This window comes from Oncorhynchus mykiss, chromosome 7, assembly GCF_057628025.1.
Source record: "Oncorhynchus mykiss isolate SJ-2025 chromosome 7, ASM5762802v1, whole genome shotgun sequence".
NCBI lineage: Eukaryota > Metazoa > Chordata > Actinopteri > Salmoniformes > Salmonidae > Oncorhynchus > Oncorhynchus mykiss.
Genome location: NC_143028.1, coordinates 72656083 through 72672222, shown reverse-complemented (window position 1 = coordinate 72672222; position 16140 = coordinate 72656083). Strand labels below are relative to the sequence as shown.

The window sequence follows — 16140 nt, the reverse complement described above, 5'->3', positions numbered from 1 at the left end:
CATCCCCCACCCCTCAATCTCGCCATCCTCCATCCCTCCATCCCCATCCCTCATCCCTCCATCCTCCCACCTCCATCCCCATCCATTAGCCATCATCCATCATACATATTATTGCTTATTAGATCCATCCCCCATACCTCCATCCCCATCCCTCATCCCTCATCCTCCATCCCCCCATCTCTCCATCCTCCAACCCCCATCCCTCCATCCCCATCCCTCATCCCTCATCCTCCATCCCCCCATCTCTCCATCCTCCAACCCCCATCCCCATCCTTCTATCCCTCATCCCCATCCCCCCATCCCTCATCCCTCATCCTCCATCCCCCCATCTCTCCATCCCTATCCCCCATCCTTCTATCCCTCATCCCCATCCCTCATCCCTTATCCTCCATCCCCCCATCTCTCCATCCTCCAACCCCCATGCTCATCCCTCCATCCCCCATACTCCCACAAACGCAAGGCTGCAGTTAGAGCTCAGTTTTTCCTGGTCAGGTCATATGGCCTGTCAAATAGGCCTGTCATCAACTACCAAATAGGCATGTCATCAACTACCAAATAGGCCTGTTATCAACTATCAAATAGGCCTGTCATCAACTACCAAATAGGCATGTCATCAACTACCAAATAGGCATAGGTTATCAACTATCAAATAGGCCTGTTATCAACTATCAAATAGGCCTGTTATCAACTATCAAATAGGCCTGTTATCAACTATCAAATAGGCTGTTATCAACTATCAAATAGGCATGTCATCAACTACCAAATAGGCATGTCATCAACTACCAAATAGGCATAGGTTATCAACTATCAAATAGGCCTGTTATCAACTGTCAAATAGGCCTGTTATCAACTGTCAAATAGGCCTGTCATCAACTACCAAATAGGCATGTCATCAACTACCAAATAGGCCTGTTATCAACTATCAAATAGGCCTGTTATCAACTATCAAATAGGCCTGTTATCAACTATCAAATAGGCCTGTTATCAACTATCAAATAGGCTGTTATCAACTATCAAATAGGCATGTCATCAACTACCAAATAGGCATGTCATCAACTACCAAATAGGCATAGGTTATCAACTATCAAATAGGCCTGTTATCAACTGTCAAATAGGCCTGTTATCAACTATCAAATAGGCCTGTTATCAACTATCAAATAGGCCTGTTATCAACTATCAAATAGGCCTGTTATCAACTACCAAATAGGCATAGGTTATCAACTATCAAATAGGCCTGTTATCAACTGTCAAATAGGCCTGTTATCAACTATCAAATAGGCCTGTTATCAACTGTCAAATAGGCCTGTTATCAACTATAAAATAGGCCTGTTATCAACTATCAAATAGGCTGTTATCAACTATCAAATAGGCCTGTTATCAACTATCAAATAGGCCTGTTATCAACTATCAAATAGGCCTGTTATCAACTATCAAATAGGCCCGTTATCAACTACCAAATAGGCCTGTTATCAACAATCAATAGGCCTGTTATCAACTATCAAATAGGCCTGTTATCAACTATCAAATAGGCCTGTTATCAACTACCAAATATGCCTGTTATCAACTATCAAATAGGCCTGTTATCAACTATCAAATAGGCCTGTTATCAACTATCAAATAGGCCTGTTATCAACTATCAAATAGGCCTGTTATCAACTATCAAATATGCCTGTTATCAACTATCAAATAGGCCTGTTATCAACTATCAAATAGGCCTGTTATCAACTATCAAATAGGCCTGTTATCAACTATCAAATAGGCCTGTTATCAACTACCAAATATGCCTGTTATCAACTCCCAAATAGGCCTGTTATCAACTACCAAATAGGCCTGTTATCAACAATCAATAGGCCTGTTATCAACTACCAAATAGGCCTGTTATCAACTACCAAATAGGCCTGTTATCAACAATCAATAGGCCTGTTATCAACTATCAAATAGGCCTGTTATCAACTACCAAATAGGCCTGTTATCAACAATCAATAGGCCTGTTATCAACTACCAAATAGGCACGAGATCATCGGCCATCTCTGGTGAGTGAGCTGCACATCATTGGGTGAGTCAGTGAAACTGGACAGCATTTTTAGGACTATCCTCCTCATATTGTACAATATGTGTCTCCGCACACCTGGGCTACTGATGGATTTAAGACAAGTTTGTTTTTATTGATCTCAGATTCTCAGTTTGTAAAATTTGTGAGATATTAAAAAAGATTCTGCTAAAGACAGCAGTCATCTAAAATGATGTGGAATTGCATGAAATGCGTTCATTAAAGGACCGTAAGCTTCAAAAGGTTTTCCTCGTGTTTGCACCTTCTGCAAGTGCCTCTACTCTACTGCTCATTTCCAGCACGCAAAAGTGAGGTAAATGCATGCAAGGCTTTATTATAAAATTTATTAAAAAAAATGTTTCTATACATTCCTGTACCTCAAAGGCCCCCAGGTCACCCCCCTCTCAGCTCACTTTTTGTTCCGGCACCTCCCTATTTACAAATGAACCACTGGATATACATTGTATATTCCAGTTGAAAGCCTAACTGTTAAAGTGAATTTGGGATAGGGTTAAACTTATGTATTTTTACCAGCATGAACGACATGTAAGCTTTTCTCTGTGCATTCCACTGCCTTGTTCTGACAAAGACGAGGATTCAATTGGGCTTGTGGGGAGAAGGAACACTGTGAGTTGTTAATTGTAGGTGTGTGTCTGTCTCTGAAAGGAACATTTGTTGTGGGGAGAAGAAACACCTGAGGGGAGGACGGCTGACCAACCCCTCTTTTAAAGTTCCTTCTTTTTGCCCGTCTCTGTAGTTCCTCATGCACACAGTTCGCCTATAGTGGCGGCCATCTTTGTTAGTCGTGTGCTGTGGTTGATTTATGGAGGAATCTTTCTACAGGTTTGGAAGCTGCTAATAGAGAGATGATAGATGCCACAGGCTAAGTGAGCTGTAGGCAATGAAGACATAAGAGCTCTACCGCAGTTGCACTGCTTCTTGATGAAACAGAAGAAAATAGTAGTTAATTTAACTAGCTCCTGTGAGAAGTCAGAAACATGTAATATTTCTAATTTTGCACAGATAGCTCTGTCTATATTCATCATCGAAACCCAGCCCTACATAGCCAGAAATGTACTTCTCTGTCCACGGCCATTCATGTCGTTAAATCAATTTAGCTTGGGAGGTGTTGAGATGTACTGGGGTCTAGAGCTGCCTCATAAAACCCTAGCTTAGCCTGTTGTGGGTCGTGTTAACGATTCCCTCTGTGTCTGGGGGAGCTGGGTCGCAGCATTGGAGGAGCATTACGGCAGTATTGGGGAAGGAGTGAGGCTGAGATGTAAGAGCGTGATGAGGTAGCGTCTTCCTGTGTCTCAGGCCGGTTGAAAGGCGATAGCGCGGCCTGTCAGTCCGGTGTAGCCGTGTGGGAGAAGAGGTAGGAGACAGTAGTTACTGAAGTAGGAGTCAGGGAATTAAAGAAGGGAAGAGATGAGAATAGCAGATCTGAAGTGGAGATTCAAAGGGATTTGGTGGAGAGGTGGGAGGATAGTGCGTGTATTGTAGTGGAGCACCATGGGAAAGTCATTTTCAAGTATTGTCTGAGGAAGAAACTTAGCTGTTTTTCCACAGTAGTTTGTACCTTGTAACAGCTTCTAGCAACTTCCACAGAAATCCATTTACATCCAGTATACTGTAGTATACAGTATTAATATTATATACTACAGTATATTTAATACTACAAAAATCCTGTATTTAATGGACATAGATCTGAAGGTTCTTTGGCAGTTGGTAAAAGAGGTTGAAATGGTGTAAATCTTAGTGGGGTTTATTAGTGGAGTCTGGTGGTGTCAGGTGGTGTTGGTACGCTGCCATACTGGCGCCTGAATGTCTCAGCAGCTTATTTCCGCCTCCCTGTTGTCTTTTGTTTTCTTCTCTTTTTTGTTCTATCGCTCCCTGAGGCTCCCTTAAGAAGAAACCTGCCCATGCACAGCTTTGAAACGGATCTCCTTCTCTAACATATCCACTATCTTTCCCTCTCCTTTCCCAGGAATGTGACCAAGTTCATATTGATGACGTGGCGTCAGACGACAATGGGCAGGACCTGAGGTACTGTACAGCTTTTCATCTTGAATTTAGCTCGCCCCACACTTAAACCAGCACTGAGAGGCTTTACAAAAGGATCAGTGGAGGTATATTGAAAATATGTCCTGCTCTCTTCCTCGAAAACAAGGCTCTCTCTCTCTCTCTCTCTCTCTCTCTCTCTCTCTCTCTCTCTCTCTCTCTCTCTCTCTCTCTCTCTCTCTCTCACTCTCTCTCTCTCTCTCTCTCTCTCTCTCTCTCTCTCTCTCTCTCTGGCAACACAATATATCAGCGTTAACAATATCATCCTTCTTCAACATCTAATCAAAATAACACATTCTCTCTGTCTCCCTCATTCCAGAAATGTAACTACATAAATTGATGAAGAATTTTAGGATAGGTTTCAAATGAATATTTCAGAAAGTGCTAGATGTTTCTCAAATGCCTAACAGTATGTGCATTCCTTCCCCCATTTTTGAGTGCTTTCAGGCATGTTACTCTTTTCAATATGTATTAACTTAACTGGATGTGCATACTACACGTTCTCCCACTTATATATAACACGCCTCTAATATTGATCTGTTGTGTATTGTGTTAAAATTCAAATTCAGTCTTGTTTTATCCTTGCATGGTCTCACCCTCACTCTCTTTATTATAGGATTTTAGATGTCAAAAACAATATGTCTGTTCCCGTCCAGGTTCCCACTGGAAAAAGGTTTTGCATAATGCATTCCTCTATTATTCTTTACACCAGCTACTTCAGTAATTCTATTATACTCCTCCATGTATCTACAGGCACTGGTCAAGTCCCACTGAGACTGCCACCAAATATCAACCAGAGTTGTACATTGATCTGACCATAGCCCCCCGACACATAAACTACTGCAGCATAAATACTGGAGGCTGAGACAGGAGGGGTCAGGAGACACTGTGGCCCTCAACCAGAGTTGTACATTGATCTGCCCATAGCCCAGGGCCATGCTTCTCTTTAATGCTCTCTTTTTGTTGTTTTCTTGCAGCACGTATAATTTTGGCACAGACGGTTTCCAGAGCCCTGCGGGGGCCGGTACTCTGTGCCTGGGCTCAGGTGTCCACGGTGGGGCTGACTGGATGAGGAAACTGGCCTTTCGCTACCGGAGGGTGAAGGAGATCTACAACACTTTTAAGAACAACGTGGGAGGTGGGTTCTGTTTGTGTGTGTGTGTGTGTGTGTGTGTGTGTGTGTGTGTGTGTGTGTGTGTGTGTGTGTGTGTGTGTGTGTGTGTGTGTGTGTGTGTGTGTGTGTGTGTGTGTGTGTGTGTGCGCGTGTGTGTGTGTGTGTGTAGGGTTGATCTTCTCTGGTGGTCAGCTGATATAAAATTCACAATGTAAGTTGAATTTGTTCGTGCTATATATAACCATTATCATAATGAATAATTGGTGTGTGATTGTGATTGTGTCAGGTTTGCTGGGCAGTCCCAAGCGGGAGGAGTGGCTGCAGCTACGGAGGGAGATGGAGGTTCTAACAGATCTGTGGCTGACTCAGGCTCTCAAGGCCTTGGCCCTCATAAACTCCAGGTTAGGACACCCCCCTTCTCAACTGCCCTAGATACTCCATTGTTTTAAGGTGGAGATATGATTATTCTGTCGTAGTCATGCACAATGCTCTTGGGTGGTCATCAATCAACAAGATAATTGGAAAAAACATGCTTATTTTATTTCACAATGTACACCATTTAAAACGGCCAAACTCCATTCACAACAGTATTCAGTTGGTAAGAGACAGACATTCAGTAAATACTAGGAATAGATTGTCCACCATCTATGTGTTATCCAGACAGAAAAGAGAAATAGGCAAAATAACATTTAGATTCAGAGCAAAAAAAATAAATTGAATAATTTCTCTGAGCAAACCAGAAACCTTTCAATATAACTTCAAACAATTCTTTACAAGCACTTAAATATAATGAATGTGAAGGTTTTGCAGGACTGTGGTAGATGAAGGAATCAATCGATCTGTTCAGACTGTCAGATTATTTATCTGGTCAGTATGGCAGTGTATTATGTTTGTTGTAACAGTGTGTTATATGTGAAAATGTGATCGCATTATAAATGGTATTTTAATGTTTAAGGACTCTTGGAAGATTAGTCCAAATGAAGACTAAAATAGATCCTAATCAAATCAAACGTCAGCTGTCAGAGCACGTTACTGATCTGTAAATAGCCCATCCAACCAACTACCTACCTCATCCCCATATTTGTTTTTATTTTTCTGCTCTTTTGCACACCAGTATTTCAACTTGCACATCCTCATCTGAACATCTATCACTCCAGTATAATTTGCTAAATTGTAAATACTTCGCCACTATTGGCCTAATTATTTCCTTACCTCCTTACTTCATTTGCACACACTGTATACAGATTTTTCTATTGTGTTATTGACTGTACGTTTGTTTATCCCATGTGTAACTCTGTGTTGTTGTTTTTGTCGCACTGCTTTGCTTGATCTTGGCCAGGTCGCAGTTGTAAATGAGAACTTGTTCTCAACTGGTCTACCTGGTTAAATAAAGGTGAAATAAAATAAAAAAAATCTATATATGATTGAGCTAAATTCAGAAAATAGTAAACAATGTAAACAGTAGGTTCACTCAGAATAATATAGTTGGGTACAAATGATAAATGGATGGTACTCCAAATCTATTAAAGGGAGACTGCGATATTCTGTTTTTCTACTTGCTCAGAGTCAGATTGTCATATGTGCTCCCTCTCCGACCTCTAAGTCACCAGGCTGCACGTTATGGTGCACACCTGTCACCATCATTACACACACCTGTGCTTCGTCAGACTCACCTGGACTCCATCACCTCCCTGATTACCTGCCCTATATATGTCACTCCCTTTGGTTCCTTCCCCAGGCGTCACTGTTTCTGTTTCATGTCTGTGTTGTTCGAGGTTCTTGGTTTTGTGTTCTGATGTTTAATTTATTAAAACACTCTGCTCCCTGAACTTGCTTCCCGACTCTCAGCGCACATTGTTACACAGATGAACTCGTGGATAACATTTACAGGTACGCTAGCATGACATATTGATACCATGTGTTGACATTTCTCTGTTTTCAGACCAAACTGTGTGAATGTGCTGGTGACTACCACCCAGCTGATCCCAGCCCTGTCCAAGGTCCTGCTCTACGGACTGGGCTCAGCTTTCCCTATAGAGAATATCTACAGTGCCACCAAGACAGGTGAGGCAGTGTGCTGCACTCGATATGGATACATAGATTATCAGGTGTTAGAGTTAAAAAGAGAAACTGATCGTCTCAGGGAAGGAACACAGTTGGGTCGATTGACAGTTGGGTCGATTGACAGTTGGGTTGATTGACAGTTGGGTTGATTGACAGCTGGGTTGATTTGTTTTCACACTGTCGTTGGAAAAACTGTAGTGTATAACAATTTGTATACAAGCCTGTTTACTATCTACCAGCTGGCATTGTGCAATCTGTTTACTTTCCTGACATTTTTACCAAAAGTGTTATTTTAATTTGTTTACCCTTACGTTTAGCACTTTATATGAATGTAAGGTTTATTTTGAATTGTACACATTTGCAGCTAAAAGCTGAATTGCAGCATACGTAGTCCTACCAAAGTAAAAAAACACACAAAAAAAACACGTTTTTTAAAGTTCCTAGTGTTTGAGACGTAGTATACAACATTACAGTTTCACAAAGTCTTAATTAACACTTCATTTTGTAACAATCTGAACACACTTATGTGTTACTCTTAATCATATCAACCCTTACCTATTCTCCAGGGAAGGAGAGTTGCTTCGAGCGTGTGGCTCAGAGGTTTGGTCGGCGAGCGGTGTACGTGGTAATAGGGGATGGAGTGGAGGAGGAGTCTGTAGCTAAGAAGGTGAGACACGTGTAACCAGGAAAAGGGGTGGGTGGGTGCACAATATATTTCCCTCTGCTTTATTTTTCATGCTAGTGCAAAGACGTCAGATCAAATCTAATATCCCCCCCACATATATTATTTCAAACATTTGCTTATAATTTGAAAAACAAAAATAATGTTTCTATCCTAAAGCATGGAATTGTGTTTGGTATTAGTTTGACCAGTGACGTGGGTTTCTACCCTTTCCTACACACCATAAGATTGTATTAGCTCGCTGAGCTTTGGTAACTTGAGCGTGGCTCACTGAGCAATGTTAGCTAGCTAGTTACATTAGCTAGCTAGTTTAGCCAGTGTTCAACATTTTCAACATATGCATTTGTGTCTTGCAGAAGAACATGCCCTTCTGGAGAGTGTCGTGTCGGCCTGACCTGGAGGCTCTGAGTCATGCACTGGAGCTGGACTACCTCTAGTGGGCACTATCCCATCATGCCCTTAGCCACTTCCTGCCTGGTGATGCCACTTCCTGTCCAATGGACCAATTTGGGGTTGAGGGCGGCGTCAATTCACCACAATACAGAAGCCAAGAATAAGGGACCAATCTTTGTATCTTGCAGGGAATCGCAATTGTTACTGGAAATATTATGTGCTTTCATCCTTTTACACAGAGACTTTTACATATGAAAGGTATCCCACTTTTCAACTTTAGAGCGTTGCACTGAAAATAACAATCTAGGTGATATAAGTGCATTTTTCCTTACATGGAGGATGAATAGTTGTGTTATGTGCTCACTTTTCTTATTAGGAATGGGATAGATAAGAGGACATTGTTAAAGGGCAATTAGGCCACTCTTCAACCTCATTTCCATTATCTCCAGCACCATACCAGAGTCTAGATATGTGAAAACGTATTTTTTTAATGATCTGTGGTTGAAAGTTAAGAAGAAAGGTCCTAAAAAAGATTATCTGTAGCATCACAGGCGAGGATTAAAAGTAAGAAAAACAGTGATTATCTAAACCTGCAATGAGTTTCTAGCCAGGGGGAGGATATTTTCTGCGAATCTCAGTGTTTGAAAATCACTATTTTTTTGAAATAAGTTTAAACTTTTGATGATGTCATCGGGTAGAACTATTTGTTTTTACAAAATGTAGAAATGCACTGTTTTCACATATAGTATGTAGACACTGATATTGTGCTGGACATTTTTATTGTCCCCATCATAAGGTGCACCTGTGTAATGATCATGCTGTTTAATCAGCTTCTTGATTTGCCACACCTGTCAGATGGATGGATTATCTTGGCAAAGGTGAAATGCTCATGAATTTGAGAGAGAGAGAAACTTTTTTGTGAGCATCGAACATTTCTGTGATTTTTTATTTCAGCTCATGAAACATGGGAACAACACTTTACATGTTGCATTTATATTTTTATTCAGTATAAAATGAGGGTTATGAATGAGGATTGGACATTACCAGCAAGTTATTAGAGATAGCTAGATCCTACCTTGACTCAATTGTTTCACATGGCTTTTTTGATAGAATGTCAATTTATAGTATAACTACGGCCCCAATAGTAGATCTGTCTCATTTAGCAGGTTATTGAATAGTCTAATATTATGAGCTGAGACCTAAAAAAGTAATAATGGGGAAAGATTTGAGCAAAACTTACCAGCGACAATTATCATTTTTTGATGAGATAGCATCTCCTTTCCTAACATCACCATAACATTTAATGCATAGTCCATTGCCCTATGATATGTGTCATTAATCATTTAATTTAATATCCTATTCATTTGCAACAACCATTCTTATGCAGTCTATATAAACCGGACTTCATACTCCCAACCCTACTGAAGGTGCCATACCTCTTCTGGATGATGACATTTTCATCTAATATACCAAAAAATGAGAAGTCAATTATCTTATCCATTCCGTGCCCTTTTATGAAAATAAACGATAAATTGGTAAGAGCAGCTAGGCCAAGATGTTCAGACAGACAGAGACCAACAGCATTACTAAAACTAACAACATCTTAATGAATGAGTATGGAAACGAAGCAATCCTTTGACAACGCACAGGAAAAATCAACTATCCATACCTTGTCTCTTTCCCTATATACATTTGTCTTGGAGAGGACTTAGTCTAGAGATTGAATCTTTTTATTAAGGAACACATTTTCTGCTTTATAAGTTGCTGGGTGTACATTTGTTGTCATCTTTCTCCATGAATGTTTATGTATAACTCGTATGTAAGGAAAATGCTACGATAGTCTTTGGACTTGCATGTGCCTATTACACTGTCAGCTTAGCTATGATCTGTATATAAGGTTTTATTGTTTCGACGGACAATTATAATAGATTAATAAAGATAAATTAATTACATTCTGAGAAAAGTGTATCTTAATTCAGATTGAATGGCTCACTGACGACACATTTTAACTGTATTCCTGAATGTTCAGGTAATAGGTCTTTGGACGCTCTACTTATTATATATATATATCTTTAAATTAAATATTAAAACATACAATATACTTGCAGTGAAGCCGCTCAACAACTACATCATACCAGTCATCCAACAGATTCCCATTCAGAGCCACACACAGAAGCATCCAGGGTCAAGGCCCTGCTCGAGGGCACGTCGACAGATCTCCCACAAGGTCAAAAACGGGGACCTGAACCAGCGACCTGAAGTATAAGCCATCGACCCAAGCTCTCAACAGCTGGGCCACCAGCCCTCCAAGATCATCCCCCACAGTACCCCGTGACCTGCCACTCAACCATCCTAGAACCCCCCCCCCAAATTCACCAACAAAGACGATGGAAAACAGAAAAAAACAATGCAATAAACTAAAGACATCAAGGACAACAAAAATCATAACAGCAAGGCCAATTGAATATGTTTGAGTGCATGTATGACACTTTTTACATGTGTGTGTCCATGTATGTGCACTTGTGTGCATTTGAATGAGAGTTTGTGTACATGCATGTCATTAGCTGTACCAACGCTGCCCCTCAGTGTCATTCAAACTTACTTATTCTTTTGTTTTATTTGGACTTTGACCGTTATCTTTGACCGTCATTCTATCCGCCACCCAGCAACTCCACTCCCATTTGTCTCCAATTCCATATCCGAAACCTCGGCCAATCCCACCTATCTCTGTTGGCCATCCTCTTTGGATTTATACACACCATATATCTTTCAATTATGCTGTGATGTTCAACATACAATTTGAATCTATCTAATTGAATAGAATCCACAGATTGTGAGTTGAAGATAAATACTTTTACTAAGAGTATTAGTATATCAATAATTAACTGACCAGGTCTCTTCAGATCTCCCGACAATGCTATTTCTAGGGTCAATTTTAGATTAATGTTATGGTTTTTCATAAGGGTAATAACAGAACAAATGGTCTATTGAATCTGTATCCTCACAACAAAATCTGCACAGCTGCGATTATTGTATGCCCCAAATATTCAACATTGTTTTGGTGTCAAGAATTCTGTATGATAATTTTAGCTGAAAAGCACGAAGTCTTGAATCTTGTGTCCTTTTATATATCAACTCATATAAAATCAAAATGTATTTGTCACATGCGCCGAATACAACAGACCTTACAGTGGAATGCTTTCTTACAAGCCCTTAACCAACACTGCAGTTTTAAGAAAATACAAACAAAAAAAAGATTTTAAAAAAAGTAAGAGATAAGAAAAACAAATAATTAAGAGAGCAGCAGTAAATAACAATAGCGGGGCTTTATACAGGGGGTACCGGTACAGAGTCAATGTGTCAATGTGCAGGGGCACCGGTGTCGAGGTAATTTGAGATAATTATGTACATGCAGGTAGGGTTGTTAAAGTGGCTATGCATAGATAATAACAGAGAGTAGTAGCAGCAGCATTGGGGGCGCAAATAGTCTGGGTAGCCATTTGATTAGCTGTTCAGGAGCCTTATGGCTTGGGGGAAGCTGTTTAGAAGCCTCTTGGACCTAGACTTGGCACTCCGGTACCACTTGCCGTGCGGTAGCAGAGAGAACAGTCTATGACTAGGGTGGCTGGAGACTTTGACAGATTTTACAGCCTTCCTCTGACACCGCCTGTTATAGAGGTCCTGGATGGCAGGAAGCTTCGCCCCGGTGATGTACTGGGCCGTACGCACCACACTCTGTAGTGCCATGCGGTCGGAGGCCAAGCAGTTGCCATACCAGGCAGTGATGCAACCTGTCAGGATGCTCTCGATGGTGCAGCTGTAACATTTTTGAGGATCTGAGGACCCATGCCACATCTTTTCAGTCCCCTGAGGGAGAATAGGTTTTGTCATACCCTCCCTCTTCACGACTCTCTTGGTGTGTTTGGACCATGATAGTTTGTTGGTCATGTGGACAGCCCCATCGATGAGAATGGGGGTGTGCTCGGTCCTCTTTTTCCTGTAGTCCACAATCATCTCATTTGTCTTGATCATGTTAAGGGAGAGGTTGTTGTCCTTGCACCACATGGTCAGGTCTCTGACCTCCTCCCTATAGGCTGTCTCATCGTTGTCTGTGATCAGGCCTACCACTGTTATGTCATCAGCAAACTTAATGATGGTATTGGAGTTGTGCCTGGCCATGCAGTCATGAGTGAACAAGGAGTACATGAGGGGACTGAGCACGCACCCCTGAGGGGCCCCTGTGTTGACGATCAGCGTAGCGGGTGTGTTGTTACCTACCCTTACCACCTAGGGGCGGCCCGTCAGGAAGTCTAGGATCCAGTTGCAGAGGGAGCTGTTTAGTCCCAGGGTCCTTAACTTAGTGATGAGTTTTGAGGGTACTATGGTGTTCAACATAGTGTAGTGCTGTAGTCAATGAATAGCATTCTCACATAGGTGTTTATTTTGTTCAGGTGGGAAAGGGCAGTGTGGAGAGCAATAGAGATTGCATCATCTGTGGATCTGTTGGTGCAGTATGCAAATTGCAATGGGTCTAGGGTTTCTGGGATAATGGTGTTGATGTGAGCCATTACCAGCCTTTCAAAGCATTAAATGGCTACAGACGTTAGTGCTACGGGTCCGTGGTCATTTAGGCAGGTTACCTTAATGTTCTTGGGCACAGGGACTATGGTGGTCTGCTTGAAACATGTTGGTATTACATACTCAGACAGGGAGTCTGCATGCATGCATGCTCTCATGCATGTTTCAGTGTTACTTGTCTCGAATCGAGCATAGAAGTTATTTAGCTCATCTGGTAGGCTGTGTCACTGGGCAGCTCTCGGCTGTGCTTCCCTTTGTAGTCTGTAATAGTTTGCAAGCGCTGCCACATCCGACGAGCGTCGGAGCCAGTGTAGTACGATTCAATCTTAGTCCTGTATTGATGCTTTGCTGTTTGATGGTTCGTCGGAGGGCATAGTGGGATTTCTTATAAGCTTCCAGGTTAGAGTCCCACTCCTTGAAAGTGGCAGCTCTAGCCTTTAGCTCAGTGCGGATGTTGTCTGTAATCCATTGCTTCTGGTTGGGGTATGTACGTACAGTCACTGTGGGGACGACATCCTCGATGCACTTATTGATAAAGCCAGTGACTGATGTGGCGTACTCCTCAATGTTATCGGAAGAATCACGTAACATATTCCAGTCTGTGATAGCAAAACAGTCCTGTAGTTTAGCATCTGCTTCGTCTGACCAATTTTTTATAGACCAAGTCACTGGTGCTTCCTGCTTTAATTTTTAGCTTGTAAGCAGGAATCAGGAGGATAGAGTTATGGTCAGATTTGCCAAATGGAGGGCGAGGGAGAGATTTGTACGCGTCTCTGTGTGTGGAGTAGAGGTGGTCTAGAATTTTGTTTACCTCTGATTGCACATTTACTATGCTGATAGAAATGAGGTAAAACTGATTTAAGTTTCCCTGCGTTAAAGTCACTGGCCAATAGGAACACCGCCTCTGGATGAGCGGTTTCCTGTTTGCGTATGAATACAGCTCATGTAGTGTGGTTTTAGTTCCAACCTCGCTCTGTGGTGGTATATAGACAGCTATGAAAAAAACCAAATGAAAACTCTCTGGGTAAATAGTGAGGTCTGTAGCTTATCATAAGATACTCCACCTCAGGTGAGCAAAACTTTGAGATACACCCTGCACCATGGAATTGGTACGTCAAAAATCTCTTACCAATTTTTTTGCAATATGTTTGGCACAGCTGTCAACATCCTGGTCCTCAAATGAAACTGGTATACTTTCCTATTTATGCGATTTGTATTCCTCTGCCAGTTTTGATCCTTTAAATTGGGCAGACAGATCAGTTCCCTACCACCTCCCACTGCCACCTGCCTCCTCCATTTTTAGGTTAATGCTGTAATCAATTGGCTGTAATCTGAGACTAGAATCTAGTTATGGTAAGGTTTGAAATAGGTATAGCCAGTTACAATTATAATGGTTTAGTAGATTATATATAAAAAAATCAGTCTTTACCTGGCTAAAACAAAAGGAATATAACATATACTGTTTACAGGAAACTAACTCTACATTCTTATGTAACGGAGCATTTCAATCAGTGACTTCACTTGCTCTGAGACCTTGAAGTAGTAGTTCCCCTTGCTCTTCTGTGGAGCGATGGGTAACGATGCTTCGTGGGTGAATGTTGTTGATGTGTGCAGAGGGTCCCTGGTTTGCGCCCGGGTATGGGCGAGGGGACGGTCTGAAGTTATACTGTTACACTTAGATGAAGTTGCGTGGAAAGGGGTGGTGAAATCATTTTCTGTCATGGACAAAGGAACTCAAAAGGTGTGTGATGAACAAAAATTTCGATCTGAACGTGCAAATAGTCAGGAATGACTCGCAAGGAAGGTGGATCCTTTTGAATATGAAAGTGGGTGATAAAAAGAGACATGGCTCATTAATCTATGTGGTCCAAATTAGGATGATCCATACTCTTTAATATTCAGGATGATAATTGGAATCCATACTGTATCACCATCATTAATATATATATATATATATATTGTTATATATATATATATATATATATATATATATATATATATATATATATTGTTATATGTTACCTTTATTTAAATAGGCAAGTCAGTTAAGAACAATTCTTATTTACAATGACGCCTACACCGGCAAAACCCAGACGACGCTGGGACTGGGACCAATCACGGCAGGTTGTGGTACAGCCTGTTGTGGTAAAGCCATCATAGTTGCATCATAGTTACATTTAACATACTTTTCATAGAAAAACACATCCGAGTATTTTCATAGCAATTGACTTTTCACATGATTATGAAAGAGACCTTGCATTATTATAGAAACGGGTTCACTACAGTACAAATGCATCCCATAAAATTTTTTATTATTCCACAACGTCCCTGTTCTGATATCTTCCCATTGCTTGCTGTAAACATAGATAAACATGTAGACAAAGACATACAAAAGATATACAAACAAAAAATGCTCTAGACAATAGAGAATGAGAGAGTGAGAGGAGAGAGGTCAAGTGTGTGTGTGTATGTGTCCATATGTGTAAACCAGCGGGTAGAGTGTGTTTGTGCACATATCAACTTCATAGTGTTCAGATATTTTTAGTCTACAATGAGAAAGGCACGCTTAAAAAACCTTTCCCTCTGTTGCCTCTGTACAGGATACAGCCTCTTGGAGAAATGGATCATTCAGACTGAGTTTGAGACCTTTAAGTTCCCTTCCCCTGCTTTTGATCAGCTCCTTTTGTTGGTAGTGTTTAATTTTTGCGTGATCGGTCGGGGACCCTTGGTCTTGTCGCTGCGAGCTCCACGTCTGTGCACTCGGTGGAAAGTCACCTTGTTTACAGTCTCTAGAGGAAGTCTCAAGACAGATAGCATGAACTCTCTGATCGCTCCCCTTAGATAGTTTGTTAACCATTACATGAGGAATAATTATACAATATTTAATACAAGGCCTGTTATTAATGATGTACATATAACAGTTATTTCTAATATGGTTTATACATAAAAAATATTTACTAATGCTAAATGAATACATGAACCAATTACATGTAATCATGTATTAACAGTTTATTAATTAAAATCTTACGCAACAATTTGAAGGTCTGCTTAAATAGGTTATAAGCTATAAATATAAAATAAATAAATTATAAATAAATTAAATATGACCCATTGGCAAAGGCAAGTTAGTGAAATGAGGGTATTATCTAGGCTTGTACATTAAGTATATGACCAGCAAAGGCGTGACAAACATCCCTC

The 16140-nt window shown here is 40.9% G+C and overlaps 1 protein-coding gene across 2 annotated transcripts in view; it reads left to right on the top strand.

Annotated features, from left to right (window-relative positions):
- The window catches only part of eya2 (EYA transcriptional coactivator and phosphatase 2), a 58621-nt gene extending 48294 nt beyond the window's left edge, over nucleotides 1-10327 (top strand). For both annotated transcript variants that reach the window (XM_036984140.2, XM_036984142.2), the window contains exons 11-16: nucleotides 4038-4096; nucleotides 5089-5249; nucleotides 5512-5626; nucleotides 7168-7289; nucleotides 7856-7956; nucleotides 8328-10327. In XM_036984140.2, the coding sequence (XP_036840035.1) occupies nucleotides 4038-4096; nucleotides 5089-5249; nucleotides 5512-5626; nucleotides 7168-7289; nucleotides 7856-7956; nucleotides 8328-8408 (639 nt within the window). In that variant the 3' untranslated portion in view covers nucleotides 8409-10327. The remainder of the gene's footprint in view (nucleotides 1-4037; nucleotides 4097-5088; nucleotides 5250-5511; nucleotides 5627-7167; nucleotides 7290-7855; nucleotides 7957-8327) is intronic.
- Nucleotides 10328-16140: the final 5813 nt, after the last annotated feature.